The following is a 21,646-nucleotide window of genomic DNA, read 5'->3' on the forward strand; positions in this document are numbered from 1 at the left end:
TAAAATCTTATATTAATATTTCTTCTTAATTTATAAGGATATATTTAAGTACCTTAATTTCTCTTAGTAAAAGATATAGCTAAATAACTTGAAGTTTTAAAAACTTCTTTAAAGTAAGATAAGTTCTTTAGTTAAATTATATAAATTATAGATATATATAGTTAATAAAAAGGGAGTTAGAAAGCTAATAATAGCTTTTTACTTCTTAAGTTAAGATCTTCTGTCAGTTCTTTTAGCTATTAAAAATAAATCTATCTAAAAGTAGATTATTAATTAAATAAACTTTTTTATCTTTATACTTATATATTATATAGATATTAATAAAGCTTTAATTAAATTTAAGATTCTTTTTAATCAACTCAAAGAATACTTAGTTTTTAAAGACTTTAAAAAGATACTATTAGCTTTTAGTATTCTTTAAAAAGTAAGCTTAAATAATCTCTATAATTAAAATAATTATTACTTTACTAATAATTCTTAAAATATTAAATATAGCTAAAAATAAAATTAAAGTAGAGTATTAGTCAGTCTTAGAAATTACTTCTTCTTACTTAAGAAAGTTAGTTTCTTTTTTTTCTTAATTAAGAAGATACTTTTATTTATAGTTTATTATAGTATTAATATAATAAATTTAACCTTATTATATATATTACTAAGGTTTTAATTAGTTTTAAGTTAGCTTTTAGTAGCTTTAGAAGTATTACAGATATCTTTTATATAGTTTTCTTATTTAGGGAAATAGTATTGAATCTACCATAGAGAATCTAATTATATGAAGTTAACTAGAATATTAATATTTTAGAATTTATTATTTCTATAGTTTTTTTATTTCTATTATAATAGTAATAAAATGTTTTAAATACTTAAAAATAAGTTTAATAGAGATAATAAATAAAAGTTTAGAAAGTAAGTTATAGTTAATAGTTTTAAAGTTTATTACTATTATAATTATTATATGTTTATAGTTATTAATCTAAATAGGTATATAGTATACTTTAATTAAATATAGCTTTAGGTTACTTTTAGCTATTATTGTTGTTATTAAAGTAGTAATAAAAATTGAAATATTATAATTTAAAATATATTAGTTAATAACTTATAAAATTAAATTTATATTAATATTAATTATATTTTATATAAATAAATAGTTATTAACATATTTACTACTAATAGAGAATTTTAGAGTAAGTTATAATATAATAATTATTAGAGCTATTTGGTTTATAGTTATAAAGATAATAGCTTTAACTAATAAGATCTTTAGATAGTTTTAAGTTTAAATAGTTTTATTATATTAAGAACTTAGTTAATTTATTAAGCTTTTTCTTTAAAGGTTTTAGTAAAATTAGTAAAATCTATAAAAATAAATATATAGATAACTCCTTTTAGATTATTTATAAAAATATATATCTTTTTAATAAACTCTTCTCTATATTCTAGCTAGATCTTATAAACTTTTTAAATTAATAGATTAATTAAGCTATAAAATTTATATAAAATAAGTTTATTAATAAGTTCTTTGTTTTTAATAAACTCCTAATTTTTACTATTAAGGAGTATAGCTAGCTAGAAGTTACTTTTTAGAAGAAATAGTTTTAAAATAGGTTTTAGAAGAGAAGTCTTAATAACTTTACTAAGTATTACTTTCTTTTTTTATCTTATTAGTTCTTTTTAAATCTAAAATATTAATAGAAGTAAAAGCTTATTTAAGAAAGCTTTCCTCCTCTATTTTAATATTTATGTTTTCTTCTTATTTAGTTTAGTTAGTAGAAATATTCTTTTCTATAACTAGCTTTTCTAATAAGTTTAAATAATCTTTAGAGTAAGTTTATAAAAAAAAAGGTTTTTTTTAAAATAATTAGAGTATCTTTAATATTTTATATAATAAAATAAACCTTTTCAAGAAGACACTTAAAGATTTTCTTTTTAACTTTCTTAGAATTTAATAGCTTTAGCTTTTTCTATAAAAATAAGTTAGCTTTATATATTTTTAACTAAGTAATTATAAGCTTAAATACTATGAAATTAAGGAAATTATCTTTAGTTAAGTTATTAGGTTATATTAAATTATATAAATAAAGAAACGAAACTAAATCTTTATATATTTATTTACTAATAGCTAAAACTTAAAAAGTAGAGGTTCAATTAGATATTATATTATCTAATATAATACATCTTTTTTCTATAAACTTAAAGAAAACTTTAATTAACTAAGTTAAAGTTATTATAATAATCTTATAAGACTTCAATTAATATAAACTAAAGTTAGCTAATATTCTATTTAAAAATCTTAGTAGCTTAAGCTTTTATAGCTTTATAGCTATTTTAATTCTTAAAATAAATACTAAGTATGCGCTAATTATAGAGATTAGGTATAAGCTATATAGGCCCTATGCTATATAGTATTTAGAACGCTTTATATATATAAGCTAGTAATATAGACTTCTTTATAACACTAACTATACCTCTACCTTTAGGCACTTCGTCTAATCTGCTTATAAAGCTATAGACTTCTAATAGTAGTAGCATAACCTGCGCTACTATTCCTTTTTCTTTTCTTTTTGAGATAAGAAAATCCTCTTTTTTATTAATAATATATTGCTATACTAGTTATAGTTTGAGCGATCTATCAACCTTATTCCCCTCTATATTAATAATAAGTTGAACTAGCTATATATTTTCGTTAAGCTGCACTTCTAATACTACTATAATAAACTAGTTGATTCATCTTATAATAGTTCTAGATAATGTTTTGATATATCTAAATATATTTTAATGGATTTTATTAATGTAGACCTTTAGGCGTTAGCTATAATCATATTTAGCGTTATCATTTATAGCTAATTAAGCTATAGATACTTACCTTACTTAGGACTAAGTAAGCTTTAGTTCTATCCATACTAATCTAATTCTTTCTTAATCTAGATAAACTATTTAATCTACTTAATTATACTTACCCCTTCTCTATTTTCTTCTTTATATTACTAATAAATATAGATATATAGCATATTAACTAGTTTATTAGCTTATATACTATATATCTTAATATCTTTAAGATCTTAGTTAAGGATTATTAACTAATCTAATTAGCTAGTGATTAAGTTAAGCTACTTAAAAGTATTAGAGGTAACTTATTTAATAATAGCCTTCTTAACTATATTTCTATTATATTTAGGTAGATAAGATATTAATATTCTATCATTTTAAGTAGTTCTTAAGAGCGTTACTATTTACTTATATAAGTAGGCTATAGAGAAGTAGTTAGTTAGAGATTAGTTTAAATAAGCCTTAGTATCTTTTATGACATTATTTCTATTACTATTACCTGCTAAATCGTCTAAAGGTAAGAAGAAGAAAGCTAAGGGCTTTATTATATCCTTTATAGAGGTATTTTAAATAGGTAAAAAGCTTCTAGCTAAGTTTCCTGCTAGTATTAGATCTAAATTGCTTACCTCTATATTAGTAGTAAGTTAATTTATAATAACCCTTTCAGGTTATAATTTATATCCATCTACTCTTCTAGTTATAGAGTTTATAGATAGTTTATTTAAATTATCTTTAGTATTACTAAAGACTTCTCTTCTTTATAGCTACTTATTAGATAGATTACTAGTAGAGATATTTTTACTAAGGCGCTTTAATCTACTAAGATATCAAAGAATATTAGCCTCTATTAATACTATTATACTTTAAGGTATAGAGGTAATAATAGTTTAGATAATTTATAAGCTATATATATATAGTATAGAATCTATATTAAGAGATAATTTTAAGATTATTAATATTAGTATTTTCTATTTTAATATAACTAAAGATAATATAACTATAGATTTAGTTGTTTTAAGTAGTATTATTTATTAGAAGGATATTAAGATGTTTATTATATCTATTAAGGCTAATATTACTATAGAGAAGTATAAGCTAATAATTCTAGTAAATATCCTTTAGATTTTATAAAGAGAGGCTATTTCTTAGTATTTCTCTATATTAAGCGAAGCGTAGCGTAAAAAAGCTTATTAGTCTCTTATTAACTTCTATACTTTCCTATATAATAAATAGTGGATAGATAAAATAGAGGTAGTAAAATAACTATCTACTATAAGGTATATTAAAAGGGATACTTATAAAATACTTAATTTATAGACTAAGTAATATATATAGTTAGACTTTTTTTAAGCTATAGGTGCTATGAAATAGATAGATTTTAAATATATTATTAAGCTTTATAACTAAGTTAACTTATCTATTTAAGAGCTACTTATCTTGCTTAAAATAGAGTATAGATTTTTAGACTACTTTAAGTACACAGATAGTAAAGTTAATATTTATGAAGAATTACTCTATAAGAATATAGATGGATGAGTTTTTTTAAAAATATTAACTTTTTTATAAAGTAATTAATTAACTACTAGTTTGTTTAACTTATTATAACTTAAACTACTTATAGCAACTATATATAAATTTATTAAGATAGAGAGAGAGAGATATTATATTAATTAACCTTACTATAACTTTAACTACTTTTAAATAGGAGGATATAGTTAGCAATTTAGCTAATTTAGTAACTATAAATAAAAGTGTGATTTAGGTAAGTACATACTTTAATAAGGCTATTATGATTACTTATTTTAAAGAAGAAGTAACTATAGAGGAGGTTTTTAATATTCTAATTATAATAATAGCTATAGATAGTAATAAGATAGTTATCTATTTTGATTTTAGTAAAATAATTAATAAATAGGATAAGGCTATTAACTTATTACTTATTAGTATTAAACTTATACTAAACTAATAAGGTTTAGTGATTATAATAGATAGCTTTACCTAGATAAATTAGTTTATCTATATATTAAGGATATGGATATTACTAAATAAGAGGAGTATTTATAAAGATAAAGTTATATTATTATAGAGGAGTATAAACAGAATAAATTAGAGGATTTTAAGTATAAAATTATAGAGTATAAATCAAATTAATATTAAATAGTTAATAAGTATAATACTTACTATTTGCTTTTCCCTTATATAATAAATAGATTAATAAAACTACTATTAACTTTAGTAGATAATTAAGCTAACAAACTAATTAAGTTAGCGCTAATGCTAGTAAATATTTATAAAATAAATCTATTACTTATTAATAGAATATATCTATTACTTATATTATAATTTATTTAAGCTAGAACTAATTATTATAAATTAACTAAATACTTACTAATAGTTAAATAAGCTATTAAGCTAATTTAGTATAAATATTATATTTATAGATAGTACTTAGATAATTATAAGGAATTTATTAATTATATATAGACTTATAGATATTATTAGGAAATTAAATCTTAAGAGTAAGATGCTTAGCTTAATATAAGAGTATAATTAATAATAGGATTAAAGATATAAGAGGAACTATATATTATATTAGATAAACTAATTAAAAAAGTTAAGATATTTACCTAGGATTAGCGTAGTATATATATATCTATATAAGTTTATTATTTACTTTAGATAGATTAAACTATATAATATATATAGATACTAAGGTATTAGATATATTAGTAGATAACTACTAGTTAGTATTAAATAGAGTAAATATTTAGTATAATTAGAAAATATCTCAAGTTATAGATATAGTAAATAAGCTAATTACTCTTAATAGTTACTTAAATAGAATTTAACTTCTATTTTAGAAGGCATATTAATAAAGAAGATATAATAGTAACATTGATAACTAATACATAAGTAATATATAGTTTTAAGCTAAATTTACTACTTAGAAATAACTTTATAGATAAATATAGTATAGATTTTCGTTTAAAGATAAGATCTTAATATTTACTAGCTGTAGCGATTTAGCTATTTATGTAATATAGGGTAGATATAAACAAGATAATAAAGTAAGTTATAATATATATAAATTATATAAGTTAATACTATTTAGGTTAATAGTTAAGATTTTAGTAAAATATATATTACTTCTATATAATAAGATATAGCTTAGTTAGTAGTAGGGTTAGCAAACTAGTCACTTAGTATTTAGTCAGACTAGTTAGTCAACTAGTCTAGTCAGACTTAAGTCACTTAATTTAGCTGACTTAACTTAACTAGCCTAGCCTTAGTTAGTAGTAAGATTGTATCTTTAAGTTAAGCAATTTATATTATTATATTTATTATTATTAAAAATAATAATATAAACTTTTAAGAAATATGAATTTATAAAAAAGGAAAAAATATTAAAAAATATATATTATTCTTTTTATTATACCAAATAGAGTTAATATTATTATTACTATTTTAATAAGATTTAGTTTTAATAAAAATATAAAAAATATATTTTAAAGAGGTATTAATAAAATATCTTAATAGAAGTAAAAAAAAATTATTTTATATTTATAAAAAGCTTATTATTATTATTATCTTTAAAAAAGTTATTATTTTCTTAAGCTTTAACTAGCTTATTTTAGCTTATAAATAAAAGTTTTAGTTAATATTTTTATTTAGAAGAAAAAGTAATATTAATTTTAAATTATTTATAAGTTTTAAAATTTATAAAAAATATTATAATCTTTAGTTATAAAAGAATTAATAGTAATAAAGAAATTACTTTTTTTATTTTTAAACTTTTTATTAATAAAGATAAACTATCTATAAATAACTTTTATTTTCTTATTCTATTTATAAATAAGCTTTGTAATAATCAACGTTTTAGAAAAAAAAAATAAAGTTTTTAATAAGTCTATTAAAAATAGGTTTAAAAGTATATTAATAAAAATACTAATATAAATAAATAGATATAAAATAATTCTTATAAACTTCTTTAATAAGATTAAAAACTATGATAAAAAAAATAGTAATAATAAAAAATAAAATAAAAATATTTATTAAACTTATTAAAAGATTTTTAAACAATATTAAGTATACAAATAGCTTAATCTTTTAAAAGAGCGTTCTATTTAGCTTATAGCTAGAGATAATATTTATTAATAAAAAATAATTTATTATAAATAGCTATATAATAATAACTTATAAAATATTATTTAATATAATATATAAAATTATAGAAATCATTATATTATTATAAATAAAAAAATAAGATTTTATAAAAATATAAAAAGTTATAAAAAAATCTTATATATACTTTAAGAAAAATCTTCTATTTTATATACTTTTAATTTAGTCAATTATTTTTATTTATAAATATAAATACATAAGTTAATATATTTTATATATTTATAAAGCTAACTAAATATATTATAAGTTAAAGAAGCTTATTAAAGTTTTTTTAATTATATTATAAGAAATAGGTTTTTAAACTATTCTTTTTTAAGAGAATACTTCTAATTTTATATTTATAATTAGTTTTTATATAATAGTTTTAGTTTATAAGTATTTTTATATATATATAAAATATTTTTGGCTATTTTTGTAACTAAGAAGGTATATAATAGTTTATTTTACAATATTTCTTCTATTTTATATAGCTCCTTTAGTAAGCCTTATTAAAAGAATAAATTATATAACTAGTATAAGCTTTATAAGCTTATAATTTAAGGATATTTAAGAGGGTTATTTCCTCTTAAGTAATATATACTTTTTATAAACTCTTTAGTCTCCTCTAACTATTAGCTCTTAATATAAAGTATATTCTCTTAATATAAGATTTATATTTTTATATTACTTTTTATTAAAAAGAACTATATAGTTATTAAGAACTATAATTACTAAGATATACTTAGAGATTACTTAAGTTTTTTATTTTTTTATTAACGTATATGCATAGCGAGTCGCCCATCATAGCGAGCCGCCCACTTTTCCTTAATTCTACACTCTTCACCTTCACAACAACCTTCCTCTACGTACGACCATGAGTTCTTCTTCAAATGAAAGTCGCATTATCCTTGCAATTGAAGCTATTAAAAAGGACCCAAAACTATCCGTTCGAAAAGCAGCTTCTATCTATAAGGTCCCGAGAACTACACTTCGCGACCGACGCGCTGGACTTCTACCACGACGCGAAACTCGTACGAATTCAATGAAGATGACTCAGGTGGAAGAAACTGTGATTCTTGAACGAGTTATTGACCTGATCGATCGAGGATTTCCACCGCGACTTGACGACGTACGAGATATGGCCGATTGTCTCCTTGACGAACGTGACGCGACGCGTGTCGGACCGCGATGGGCAGAGAACTTCGTACGACGCCAACCACAACTAAAGACGCGTTTTCGACGTAGAATCGACTATCAGAGGGCATTGGCTGAAGATCCTGCAATTGTGCAGGCCTGGTTTGCCCTCGTACGAAACACAATCGCGAAGTACGGAATACACGATGACGATGTCTACAATTTTGATGAGACGGGCTTCTTGATGGGAATGCTGTCGCACGCAAAGGTTATTACAACCTCTGACCGCCGTGGAAGGCCTCGTACGAAGCAGCCTGGCAATCGCGAATGGGTTTCTGTCATTCAGGGCGTATGTGCAGATGGCTGGGCGCTGCCTCCATACGTCATTGTTAAGGGCAAATATCACCTACTCTCATGGTATACCAATGGCCAATTCCCACCCGAATGGCGCGTCCACCCTAGCGAAAATGGATGGACTACAAATGAGATTGGCCTAGATTGGCTAAAACATTTTGAAAAGTGCACAAAGTCTCGCACGAAGGGTGTTAAACGGCTCCTAATCCTTGATGGCCACAACAGCCACAAATCCACCAAGTTTGACGATTACTGCAAGGAACACGGCATTATTGCTCTTTGCATGCCTCCGCATTCATCGCACGAGCTTCAGCCTCTTGATGTTGGCTGTTTTAGTCCGCTGAAGGCTTCATATGGCAAGGAAATCGAGAAGATGATGCGGATGCAGATTACGCACATTACTAAGGATGATTTCTTTCCTGCCTTCAAGGCAGCCTTTTTTACTTCAATAAGCAAAGAAAACGTACAAGCTGGTTTTAGACAGGCTGGCCTTGTACCATTCGACCCAGAAGCAGTTCTTTCCCGCCTGGATTTCAAGCCAAAGACGCCAACACCATCCAACTCATGCCCAAGCAGCCAGGGCTCCTGGGACCCAAAGACACCAACCACAGCACATGACGCCGTACGAAGCTCTGCTTCACTTAAGAAAAGAATCACTAGTCATCAAGATAGCTCACCAACTCATTTGTACGAGGTTGTTGATTTGCAAGCTAAAGGTATTAGCAAGTTAGCACACAAACTAGCTCTTGTTGAAGCCGAGTGCCGCGGGCTTCGTACGGCAAATGAGATACTAAGTAAGCGCCGGAGAGCTAAGAAAACCCAACTACGTCTTGGAGGGTCACTTAATACAGCTGAAGCTGAGGCAATACGGGTAGAAAAGGGGGTTGTTGATGCTGGAGGCGAAAACATGCGTCAAGAGGGTGCTCGTACGGAGGGGGGTGAATCGCGCGGGCGGCGATGTGGTAACTGCGGAAAGACTGGACATAATGTACGAACATGTCAGGTAGTTTGGGAGACCTCTGAAGAAGAGGCTGATGAGTAGTTTCAATTGATTTCGTACGATGTGGCTTAATTGACTTACACAAATGGCTGGAGGGTAGTGAAAGGTGGGCGGCTCGCTATGATGGGCGACTCGCTATGCATATACGTTATAAGTTATTTTTTAATATTACAGATAGCTTATTGTTATATTAGTTGATATTGTAACAGGCTAGGTCTGTCACATGGGATGCTCTCGGCTATGTTCGGCACTGAGTAAGACATCAAGTGATAGGATATCAAGGGATAGGACATCAAGGGATAGGATATCAAGGGATAGGATATCAAGGGATAGGATATCAAGGGATAGGATATCAGGGTCGAAGATAAAAGGGCATGTAGATGTAGCTGAGATGAACAAGAAACCTTCCTTCCTCATCTGAGGATTCTCATTTGAGAAAGGAAGTACGAGTTGCAACATTGCTCCTACCAACCCTTTGCAGATATAAATCAAACTATTAATTAATCAATTAAATATATCATATATATATTTTTAAAAATTAGTAAAACTTAATATATAACTTATATAGGGCTTATTATTCTTACTAAGTAGATTATCTATTTATCTAAGCTACCCCTAATAGCTTAGAAGCGCTATTTTAACCCTTGTAATCTAACAGTATCATAAGGTGATTATTATTCATAGGTTTAACTGCAGGTAGCTAGAGGCCCTGACTCCAGTATTTCATTCTTTTCTATTATTCATAGTCTCAATAGCGCAATGGACCCACTGTAAGACCCAATAGCCGTGGGTAGTATCTGCGCAGGCTCCAGGGTATAGATAGAGGCGTGTTCTCAATGCCGCCTGTGTTACCGGAGCCGCTCTCTCTTTCTCAAATCAGGATGCCTTTATGTGCCTCTCCCGTCGGAAATTGAATTGCCTTCTATTCGTACTGTTCCGCCAAGCTCGAAGAGCTCTCCAGCCATGTCAGCGATACCGACCGCCGCAGACTCCGACCAGGATCCCGAGCGGGATGCGACGAGTCCGACTGCCGTCCGGGCGCCAAGGCCGATTGCCGGGCCGATGTTCCGCTCCGTGCCGTTTCAAATCGTTGTTGCTTGCGGTGTGTCATTCACGGCGCCCGGAATGTGGGATGCATTAGGCGGCCTAGGCGCAGGTGGGGCTGCCGAACCGTATGTGCCTCCAAAACGTATCATCCTATGTTTTCATAACTGAAACTATCCCCTAGGTATGCTGTCTCTACAGCGAATGCATTGGTCTATGGTTTGTTTGCCATTGTCTGTGTGGCCGCTGGTGCCATCAACAACCGAATCGGGCTACCGTACGGACTGGCACTCGGTGCGATTGGCTACCCTCTTTACGGAGCGGGACTCTACACAAACAATAAGAGCGCCAATACGTGGTTCATGCTATTTGGCAGCGCCTTATGCGGGATATCTGCAGGCTTCTTCTGGGCAGCTGAGGCAGCTATCATCATCGGTTACCCATCTCCAGGGGATCGCGCGTTCTACCTCGCCATCTGGCAGACGGCGAAAGCTGCCGGGCCCATTGTCGGCGGTGCTATCAACCTTGGTCTGAATGCCAGCAAAAAGACGACGGGATCAGTTTCATCCTCGACATACATTGTCTTCATAGTCATCATGTGCATAGGGCTTCCCATCGCGCTGTGCTTGTCACCCCCGAATATGGTATGGCGTCGGGACGGGACTCGGATCAGCACAAATGTTGGCTCCAGTTGGGGATCCGAGTTCAAGGCAGTCGGCAAGTTGTTCGCCAGCCGGAGAATCTTGCTATTTCTCCCGGCGTTCTTTATCAGCTATTTCTACAACGGCTTTGTGAGCACTTGGCTGGCAACGTATTTCACGGTTCGCTCCCGCGCATTCTCGAGCTTCCTCACAAATTTTGCAGGAATCTTTAGCTCATTCCTCGTTGCCATGCTGCTGGATAACCAAAGGGTTTTTATCAAGACCCGTGGCCGCATTGTCTTTTCATCAATCATCGTAGTTCTTGCCGGAACCTGGATATGGGCTATTGTCTTGCAGAAGCAAATCTATGACGCGGACGAGGCACCTGCATATGACTGGTTCACGGGTGGCTTCGGTAAGAGTTATGCTCTTGTGTTCTTTTGGCAGTTCGGGGGCCAGGCATTCCAGCAATTTCTGTATTGGCTCGTTGGCCAATATGCCACAGATCTTTCTGATCTGAGCAGACACACAGGAATATTGAGAGGCACAGAGGCACTGGGTCAGACCGTTGCTTGGGCGTAAGTGTGTTCCTTCCTGTGCGGCCACTGCAGCAACACTTTATAAATGGAGTCCTTCCGGTGACCTCTCCGAAATACACCCCCACTGACAGTTTACCTACAGGATGCAGTCAGAGGGTAACGCAAATCACTTTGTTAGCATTGGCCTTAACTTTGCTATCACTATACTCTGCGTCCTTCCCACCTGGATAGTCCTCTCTGAGCTGGAAGGGAGTCATGAGAGCCCAGCTGGCGCGGACGAGGAGGTATCAGGCGGAGAGAAGACAGCGTGAGTTTTAGGATTTGCAATTTACTGGCCGGGGGTACGGAATACGTTCGCGAGGGACGAACGAATATCTGAAGAAAGACTTGATTCGGAAGGTAGCTGACTCTACTGAAGTAAGCTTTGACTCGCCCACCTACCATGCATATTAGAGCTCATACGTCAAGGGCCAATGGAACAGCGACTGAGATGGTAGTTTGGATCTACTGCAGCAGGAAGCACATAACAGTGCATGATTCGGTAGTTACGACGTAGGCCACGCGCAGAAGGCTCACATTACCTTCACCCAAGAAGCAATATAACTACTGCCCATTCATAGGGGAGCAATTTTATGGATGCCGTTCATCTTAGACTAGGTACGAAGATGTGCCCCAAGAATCCATAAAGCGATGAATAAAATCACATGGTCAACTTTTGCCTATCTTCTACCCAACGCCCAACCAGTGATCCTTAACGTCACTTTATGCCCATGAATCCAAGTTGAGCACCTTGCAATGCGGCTCATCGGCTGAGCGCTGTACAAGCCGGCCTAGGCGAAGGACCTTCTCTCCCGCAGCTTCCAGTGACTCCACAGCTTCTTTCTCGAGAGCAGGGTCCACCGCCGCAACCATTCCTACACCCGTGTTGAAGGTGCGGACCATTTGGTACGGCTCAACGTTGCCGCTCGTCTTCAGCCAATTAAAGACGGCGGGCATTTTCCAAGTCGCCAAATCAATCTCGGCACCGAGGTGGTCCGGCAGCATGCGAGGTACGTTATCAATCAGCCCCCCACCCGTAATGTGAGCGAGACCCTTGACGAGACGACCTTCAATGACGCCACGGAGGCTCTTGACGTAGATCTTGGTGGGGGTCAAAAGACTGTCGCCTACAGTCTTACCTGCATCCCAAGGGGCCTCGTCTGTGTAGGCAACGGCCTCCCTCTCCAAGATACGGCGGACCAGTGAGAATCCGTTCGAGTGGACGCCGCTTGAGGCCAAGCCAAGCAGGATATCACCTGCGGCCATCTCATCCTTGCGAGGAAGCCTCTGACTGTTGACCATGACACCGACTGCGCAACCTGCGGCGTCATAGTCATCCTTTTGGTACATACCGGGCATTTCCGCCGTTTCGCCCCCAACGAGCGTGCATCCAGCGTCGATGCAGCCAGCAGCCACGCCCTCCACGAACGAGGCCGCAGTGCTCAGATCAAGCCTGCTGCAGCCGTAGTAGTCGAGGAACATCAAGGGTCGGGCCCCTTGAACTACAAGATCGTTCACGTTCATAGCCACCAAGTCGATACCCACAGTGTCGTGCTTGCCCATGCTTTGTGCAATCATGAGCTTGGTACCAACGCCGTCAATGGCGCCAACTAGGACAGGCAACTGGCCCTCATCGAGCTGAAGACCGCACTTTGCCAGGTCCAGCTCACCACCGAACCCGCCAATCTCGGCATCTGCGCCCGGCTGCTTGGTGGCTCGAACTGCCTTCTTGATGCGTTCAACGAATTCGTTGCCAGCGTCAACACTGACGCCGGCACCGGCGTAGGTCAGAGCCTCTCTCTGTTGCTGAGATCGAAACGCACGGTGGGCGATGTCCTTGCGGCAGTACATCTTGTCGAAATTGATGAGCGGTATTCCCTGCTCATACGCCTTCTTGACGGCGGCCTCCAGAGAGTCGGCGGTGGCATTGACCGCTATGACACGGCCTCCTGAGGTTTGCAACTGGCCCTCGGAAGATAGCTTGGTTCCTGCATGAAAGACGGTGATGTCAGGTGATGTTGGCGAGTTGACTACCATCGGGGTTCCCTTAGCATAAAATCCTGGGTAGCCGCCTGCTGCCACGACGACGGTGGCGCTGAACTTTTGCTCGACCTTCACGCTCACACAGTCGAGGCGAGCCTCGTGAGCCGTGCAAGCCAGCATGATTTCGGCCAGGTCAGTGTCCTCAGACAACAACGGAAGCACGGTCTGCGTCTCCGGGTCGCCGAATCTAACGTTGTACTCGAGAACCTTCGGGCCCTTCGGAGTGATCATTAGACCGGTGAAAAGGACACCTCTGAAAGGGTAACCCTCCTTGCGCATGCCAATTATCGTTGGCTCGATAAATTCATCCTCAATTTGGCGTATAAGCTCCTTGGTAGCGATGGTGGTCGGAGCATAGCAGCCCATTCCACCAGTGTTGGGTCCTTGGTCTCCATCCCCGATCCTCTTGTGATCCTGAGCGGGAGGCAGAGACAATGTGTGGTTGCCGTCGCTAAAGGTAAGAATGCTCAACTCATCGCCTGTCAGGAACTCTTCGATGACAACCTCGTCTCCAGCATTTCCAAAAGCCTTGTCAACCATAATTTCCTTGAGAGCCTGCTGGGCCTCTGCTTTGGTTGTAGGAATGATCACACCCTTGCCGGCAGCTAAGCCAGTCGCCTTGATGACAACGTCATGTGATATGCGGTCGAGGTAGGCAACGGCCTCTTCGTAATTGGAGAAATTCTCGTAAGCCGCGGTCGGGATGTTGTGCCTCTTCATGAAGTCCTTAGAAAAGGTCTTGCTGCCCTCCATCTGGGCTGCCTCCTTGGAAGGTCCGAAGCAAGGAATGGCAGCGGCACGGAAGTAGGCCTCGACTCCATCCACGAGAGGGGCTTCAGGGCCAGGAACAACAAGACCGACTAGCTTGGACTGAGCGAATTTAACGAGAGTGGGATAGTCGTCGGCGGCGACATCGGTAACGTTGGTAACCTTGGGACAAGTCGCAGTGCCTCCGTTCCCGGGCACGGCGTAGATGGACTCGACCATAGGCGACTGGCTCAATTTCCAAGCCAACGCATGTTCGCGTCCACCATTGCCGATAAGCAAAATACGCAGCTTGCCGTTGGAGGTCATCGTGACTACCATTTGGATCTGCGACAAAGAATCTGGTCGCGAGGAGGGTAGGATGTCCGTTGGTTGGGTGGTAGCTCGATGGAAGTGGCTATCCAGATGGAGTGCTCGAAGATAGAAGGGTTGAGAATGGAAGAAAAGCAAGTCTCTTCTTCTTGTTCCACCTCCACTGCCTGAAAGGAGGGGAAAGTTGCGATCCAACAAAAGAGAAGAGATTCACTTGCGACGCCGGCGCGAAGTATTTTGTTATCACAAAAAAAGCCCCTCCAAAGTAATGAATGACCCTGGGGCGGGGTGACAGAAAAATGGAACTTCGGTGGGTTAGCGCGAAAATTTCAATTGGAGAATTCTCGTTACCCCACCTTCCTGTAATGGCGAGGGAAGTACTATGTACCGCTAAAGCCCTCTGCCCGCCCGCCCCCCAGGCTGACTGACTGCTAGGAGGATCCTATGTACCTTGTCTGCACCTGCAACCTTGATGAAACCAACAGGCCGTATTCCATATGGTGCAATGGCCAGCACACTTCAATTAAAGAACCAGACGAGGCAGCACGACGTTCTCCAACTCATCAACACTCCCGCTACTTATGAACAGGGCATATTCATTATATGCGGCACTCAAAATCACGTCTCGACTGGCCACGTCCTCCAGCTGCAAGTCAATCTGTGATTGTTCTGGGCCAAGGACCTTTCTGTACCACTCCAGCGCCAGGTGGTGCAGCCCAAGCATGTGGAATGTTCTTCCGACCCCAAAGAAGGCCTCTCGTCTCTCGTCTGGCGTTCCCGTGAGCTTTGAATGGCAAAACTCGAACACACAGGCGAACCCCTGCATGATCAGGTATTGCCGGTTGTCTGCCTGGCGTTTGAGGGCATGGTGAATGTATCCGAGTCCGACGCTGAGGCTAATCATAGGGTTCAAAGGGTCTAGAGTTCGCGCCCTGAGGAAGTAATCTGTAATGTTGTCGGTCAGTCCATGCCTGCCAAGGCCCCGCCCCTCCAGACTGATTCCCACTTACTTAAAGCGAAGGTGTAGCTTGTCGATGTGAACAAGATATGTCCGTAGAGCATCAGTAGGCATATGTCAAGCTGCTTTGCCTCAGCAGGGCTAGTAGCCTCTCGATGGTTGACTTCACGATGCCTGTCTACCTGACTGCTGGACAGATGCGAGGCATCGATCATCTTGATCTGCCGCAGAATATACTTCTGAGCAGGTCCGGAGTTGTACCAAGATGCAGGAGACTGGCACAACCTGCACAAGGCTGCGAACATACGGTAGGAATCCGAATCCAGCTGCCGGACCTTCATAAAAAACCTTGCCACAGCCACGCACATCTCCTCGTCAGCCAGATATATGGCACACGCTGTCTGTCCGTCAGCTATTCCGCCAACGAAATTTTACGTGTGACCAAGCTTACCTGCCCACGCCACGTGGATTAGGAACATGTAGTCTTTCGAGTTCACGAATACAATCGAGTCTCTCGCCGCCTCGCAAACCTGGTATGCCTCTTCGGCACGATTGGCCAATGCTAGACTAACTGCATAATCGAGGAACAGCTCGAGCCACTCGCGAAAAGGAATGCCACGGTAGCCATCATCCTCATACGCGACGTTGATCCTTCTGTCGTCCAAAATGGATGGGGCTATGTCTGTACGATTGCTTGTCAGCACTGGTGAAGTGTAGAAGAAGTGATCCTGATACCACGGGCAGATTCTTACTCTTCGAAAGCCTCTCAGCTAGTTCTGAGAGGCCTGACTGCGTCCTAGAGGATGCACTGAAAACTACATCGTTGGCAGCACCGAGAAACTTGAGATATTTGTCCCAGGGATAGAACTTCCTGAAAGATCTGAAGTCGCCCACGAGTTCCCCAGCAGCGGCCATCCATTGCGGTATCAGTGAGTGGTCACCCGCCTGTATATCCCTCTTCAGGTTGCGGACGACTTCATATCGCCTAGTCAGCTCGTCAGCTCGGGCACGTTCTTCCTGTAGACGCTGGTCCGGAGCAACAAGCTTCCTGGGTCGATATCTAGCTCGGACAACCCCGTTATTTGTGGGTCTGCGCCTCTGATCTCGCTTTCTTCGTGGTTTTATGGCGTCAGACAATGCTGATGCGCGTCCTCGTGATCTGTTCACATCTCCACTAACATCTTCCAGCTGATTTCCTCCATCGTTGATTCGGTCCAAAGCTGCGGCCTCGCTAAGAAGAATGAGTGCCTCCTCTTCCTCCTTGGCCTTTTCGTAGATCCTAGCCAGCTCGATGCGAGCGTCGATGTTGGTTTCATCTACTTGTATCGCCACCAAGAAACAGTCTTCGGCTGCTGCCAAGTCGGATCTGGCCAGATAGCAGCGGCCAAGCTGCAGAAGCAGTGTGGCATCTTGGCCATAGATGGAATGTCGCAGGAGTTCATAATAATCAAGTGCCTCCGAAATGCGCGGAACCATGTAAAGTTCGTCAGCAATGTCCCGAATGAGATAGGGGAAATCCTGAACGGCGGTGGCTGTTGCGGATTCCGTTGGGTCCAGCCAGCGAAGGTGGAGCTGAGGGCGTGTCAGTCAGCAAAGCAGCAGATGAATGACACGAGACGTACATCGGATTCTTGGTCATCCCGAATCTTGAGCCGGTATAATGCGAGACGGGCCCTGAATTCTAGGGGTAGGCCTAGACCATATGTGTACAGGTCGTAGGCAGATGGATCGAATGCCGGAATCTGAAGACGACGAGTGTGTTCCCTGTCCCACTCTCTGTCATCAACGCATTCGTCCCATAGTCCTTCATTGCGTCGCCCGAGCATCCATCGAGATAACGATTTGAGTTGCAATATGGCGTTCGCGTAGTCGCCAGCGCAGGCAAAGAGCTCTACAAAGATGCCGACATCGTGCCACGAAAGTTCGTCTCCGGCACCACGGTCTTCCGCATGCGCATGAGTGAAGTATGTTTGGTAGGCGACGACAGCTCTTTCTACGTCCTCGGCGCCCCCCAGATCAGCGCAAGCTTCGGCTAGCCTTCTCACAATGCCAATGTCGAAAGGCCGACGCTCAAGGACATAGGAGAATTCGGCAATTGCTTGCGATAGAAAGCCCTGGGCTTGACTTGCCTCGGCTCTGCCCAGTCTGGCATCGAGATTGGTAGGCTGTGCTTTAACAGCCGAAGAGTAGCACATCAGTGCGGTCTTGAGAGCTCCATCCTGACCTTCTTCGGCTAGACTCATGGCAAAGGATGCGCAGCTCATCCAGCCTGGACCGTCCTTGGGACGCAAATGCGCAGCAATAACCATGGCCATCAGAGCTTTATCGCTGTGTCCTTCCTCGCGGAATATGGAAGCTAAGACGGTCCAGGCTTGATGTGTTTCGGCATTAATCCTGATGATCTCAAAGACAAGATTCCTCGCGCGGTCATACTCGCCACTCATGAAAGCTTGGTTGACTCTGGCAAGACGAAACTTGATATCGCCTCGGGGTTCCGCAGCTTGTCGGGGACCCCGAATAGTGGAACGTGTCGCAGCCTTCGATCTCATAGCTGCTCGGGGTCTTCTGAGTTCGTGTTCATCCTCATCGTCGACCGTAACCGTTCCTTGATGGGAGGACAGGAACTCTCGAACTGACTGGTCAAACTTGGCTATGTCTCCACGTAGTTCCATCTCGTCCGAGTCGGCATCGGACACGATGTCTTCATCCCCATCATTGGGTCCAATTGCGTCTCTCAAGCCGTGAGGCTCGAGAACGCCCGGAGCCCGCTCCATAGCAGTGCCTCGGAGCTATCCAGAGGCGTCGGCAGAGTTCAAAATGCGTTGTTCATAACCCGACACTCACAAGAATCCGAATGCATGTATGGTGTTGTTCGTTGGCAAGTATGGTGAAGGATACCGGGAGGCGTGGGGTCCAAGTTCAGGTTCTACCTGTATAGGCAGTCAGTCGATGAGTCCTGCCTGCCTTTCAGAGCTACCTAAGGTGCGCCTCATCCAAGTGTGCCCGGGCCCCACTCTTTCTTTGCGCATGGGCCTCTCTACCTACATTGTACTACCTACCTAATCACATGGCGACGGCGCTCATTATCTTATGCAGGTACGTCGCATAGTGCATGAGCTTAGGAAGCTCTTCACACAAACAACTGCGCAATGATCATCTGTACCGTCGTCTGGTATTTTTCACTTGTCCACGCATCGGATCACACCCGAGATTAAAAGCAATCGCCAGTATTTGGCAGTGGCGCTAACAGGACCTTAACCTAGAGCGTCTCTCCGCGTACCGCCAAGACTGGTGTGCTATCTTGTGTATATATACGTACAGAATCGCAATGGGTGCTAAACCAAACCTTCCAAACCGCCTTCACCTCTCCTACCCACTGTCCAGCTAAGGCACAGACTGGTGCTACCGGCCCCGTTGTTTGCTGTTGTTGTTTATAACCAACAACAATCCTAGGTGCTTGTGCATTCTCAATCCCCAGAAACGGGCATTCGTGTGTACCGATCATGATCAAAACCTGACTTGTTAACCAAGCTTACCGTCTGCCTTGGCGTCTATTTGCAGCGTCAGTTTTGAAATCGTGGGTATCAACTGGTCCAATACTCACCCTTCACCTGCTCGAACACCTTGAGCATCTTCCTTCTAGCTCCGAGAGCATTGACACCACGGTCCTCCAAAGCCTTGTCGTCCAGCTCGATCAGCTCGTGCCACTTCATGTCCTTGAGGTTTTCGGTGTATTTATGCAGACGAAGACTTCGGAGCCAGCTAGGAATGTCTTGCAACAGAGTAGGGTCTGTGGGATCTTCAGGAGGCTTCGAACTGCCGCGTCGTCCTCTAGGAGATCGACCGCGCACCATATCGGAGTGGTCAGACAGATATCCCTCATGACCTCCAACACCCAGCTGCCCCACGTTCACCTGAGGAATACCATTATTGAGAAGGGGTGAGGATCCATCGTAGGCGCTGAGGAAACCGTTATTCTGGGGAGAGGCGAACGCCATTGGCCCACCAAAGCCCGGCTGCATCGCGATGCCGGGAGAGCTAGGGCGAGACCGGTGCTGACCAAAACCAATGTTCTGTGCCTGCAGGGCTAGCATCTGCTCGCGGGTAAGCACTTGACCATGCTCATTGATCATGACGACGTTGGCACCCGGAACGTTGACACCTTGTGCGTTCGGGGGCATTCCTTGAGGGGCGCCGCCAGGGGCATCGTTCGAGCGAGCACGTCTGTACTTGCGTACGTCGTCTAAAGCGAAGCGATTGTTGACCGTCGAAAGGGCCGCGAGCTTCATGGCGGTTGCATTCGCAACCATGTCTGCCTGAGTGCCACTTTGCTGGGCACTGAAGTTGGCGACAAGGGGGGTGTTGACCATCGACGCCCAGTTTCCGCCGCTGGGATTGTAAGGGGACAAGAGGGGAAGATCCGCCGGCTTGTCACTGGTAGTTAAAGTGGTATTCTGGATATTCTGGCTGCCTGAGATCTGCGGGCGAGGGGATCGTAAGCCGCTTGATGGTGGCGCTTGAAATTGACCCATCGGGGGTTGACCGCCAGAAGGCTTGGCTCCCTGTGCAGGTTGATCGGTCCCAGTCCATGGAGAGCCTTGGCTCTGTCCGTTCGAGTCGTGACCGTCGCCTGGAGCAGAGATGGTTGGGGCTGCAACTGCGCTGTTGCGGTTTGACGAGGGAGGTGCGCCAGTCTGCTGTGTGAACTTTGCCTTTTCAGTTGCGATGGCTGCGGCAGCATCGGGGAACATGGCATTGATGGTTGAGGGGTCGAGACCCGATTGGCGTTTGCCAGTAGCAGTGCTTGAGGGACGGACCATGGAGTTCCTAGCAGAGTCGACGTTCAACTTATTCATGGCATCGCTAAGGCGGTTGGTCATGGGATCTTTGGCGGCGGAAAGTCAACAGGCTGCCGATAATGAACGAAGGGAGTTTGGGTAGAACAACTTGCCTTTATCGAAGTTGGCAGGAGATAAGACACCGGACATTGGATGGTTCTTACCCATCTGTTGGAGGACCTGGATGAAGAACCGAATCTGTACCTGAGTAGTCTGTTGCAGAAGAGCATAGAGAGCAGCGGTGCGCTCGGCTTCGCTCAGAACCCTGAACCACTGCTCAATAGCACTCAACTCGTCCTTGAAATCCTGGTCAAGTGTTGCCGCCGCCATTTCCTCCAATGTAGTTTCATACTGGTCGATGTCGGCTATCCATTGCTGCGCAATTTTATCCTGGGGGTCTGTTTCGTGGTTGCCGTGGCCCTGGCCCTGCTGAGACTGGCCATAGAAGTCGGAGGATGGTCTAATGCGACTCGAGGGTGACGAGTTTTGAAGGGCAGCCATGTCTGCCGAAGCCCTCAAGTGGCTATTGGCAGGGACAGCCCTCGACGAAGGGGGTCGAAGAGAAGACGTCGTGTTTGCCTCGGGAGTACTGTTGCGGTTTCCCGCATTATGACTGCCAGACATGTTGAGCATGGTCGACAGACTGCGGAAAATAGGGGAGGGTGAAGTCGCGCAGTGGCGGCGAAGAGGTTGATGTCAAATGACGGCGGAAAAGTTGGCAGGTGGCAGATGAAACGATGCCGGTGGCTACGGTGAAGGGTGTCGTGTCTTTGTCTAGCGATGGAAGGGGGGTCGGCCCGGGAAAGGAGGGACCAGCGCTGTTTCGAGATTTCGAATGGTCCCAAGATCCAATCAACTCAATTCCAGTGAACGAATGCCGTTGGTGCCACTCCAGAGGAAAACTAGGAGATCGGCTTGCGAGGTGCAAAACCCGAACAAGCGAATTGGGCAGCTGAGCAGCCAGACAAATTTTCCGAGGGTCGTTCAAATGA

The 21,646-nt window shown here is 40.0% G+C and overlaps 4 protein-coding genes across 4 annotated transcripts; 1 reads left to right on the forward strand and 3 right to left on the reverse strand.

Annotated features, from left to right (window-relative positions):
• Window positions 1-10,438: 10,438 nt before the first annotated feature.
• On the forward strand, window positions 10,439-12,188 carry CGGC5_v001239 (UNC93-like protein 2; the record flags this gene model as incomplete). Its single annotated transcript, XM_066150797.1, has 5 exons — window positions 10,439-10,647; window positions 10,704-11,738; window positions 11,842-11,983; window positions 12,081-12,116; window positions 12,168-12,188. The coding sequence occupies 5 exons, from the start codon at window positions 10,439-10,441 to the stop codon at window positions 12,186-12,188; spliced, it is 1,443 nt and encodes a 480-aa protein (XP_066009643.1).
• A 273-nt stretch (window positions 12,189-12,461) lies between these two features.
• On the reverse strand, window positions 12,462-14,855 carry ade1 (Bifunctional purine biosynthetic protein ADE1; the record flags this gene model as incomplete). Its single annotated transcript, XM_032037072.2, has 1 exon — window positions 12,462-14,534. One exon carries the CDS (start codon window positions 14,532-14,534, stop codon window positions 12,462-12,464), a length of 2,073 nt encoding a protein of 690 aa, XP_031884346.2.
• Window positions 14,856-15,381: 526 nt separating this feature from the next.
• Window positions 15,382-18,590, reverse strand: sfc4 (Transcription factor tau subunit sfc4; the record flags this gene model as incomplete). Its single annotated transcript, XM_066150798.1, has 7 exons — window positions 15,382-15,803; window positions 15,869-16,037; window positions 16,124-16,151; window positions 16,183-16,213; window positions 16,268-16,498; window positions 16,569-17,388; window positions 17,439-18,590. 7 exons carry the CDS (start codon window positions 18,588-18,590, stop codon window positions 15,382-15,384), a joined length of 2,853 nt encoding a protein of 950 aa, XP_066009983.1.
• A 748-nt stretch (window positions 18,591-19,338) lies between these two features.
• On the reverse strand, window positions 19,339-21,287 carry VTS1 (the record flags this gene model as incomplete). The annotated part of the gene is made up of 4 exons (XM_066150799.1): window positions 19,339-19,367; window positions 19,421-19,910; window positions 20,055-20,701; window positions 20,819-21,287. 4 exons carry the CDS (start codon window positions 21,285-21,287, stop codon window positions 19,339-19,341), a joined length of 1,635 nt encoding a protein of 544 aa, XP_066009982.1.
• Window positions 21,288-21,646: the final 359 nt, after the last annotated feature.

The sequence above is a fragment of the Colletotrichum fructicola genome (genome assembly GCF_000319635.2).
Source record: "Colletotrichum fructicola Nara gc5 chromosome Unknown KSG_Nara_v1_contig01, whole genome shotgun sequence".
In the NCBI taxonomy this organism is placed as follows: Eukaryota; Fungi; Ascomycota; class Sordariomycetes; order Glomerellales; family Glomerellaceae; genus Colletotrichum; species Colletotrichum fructicola.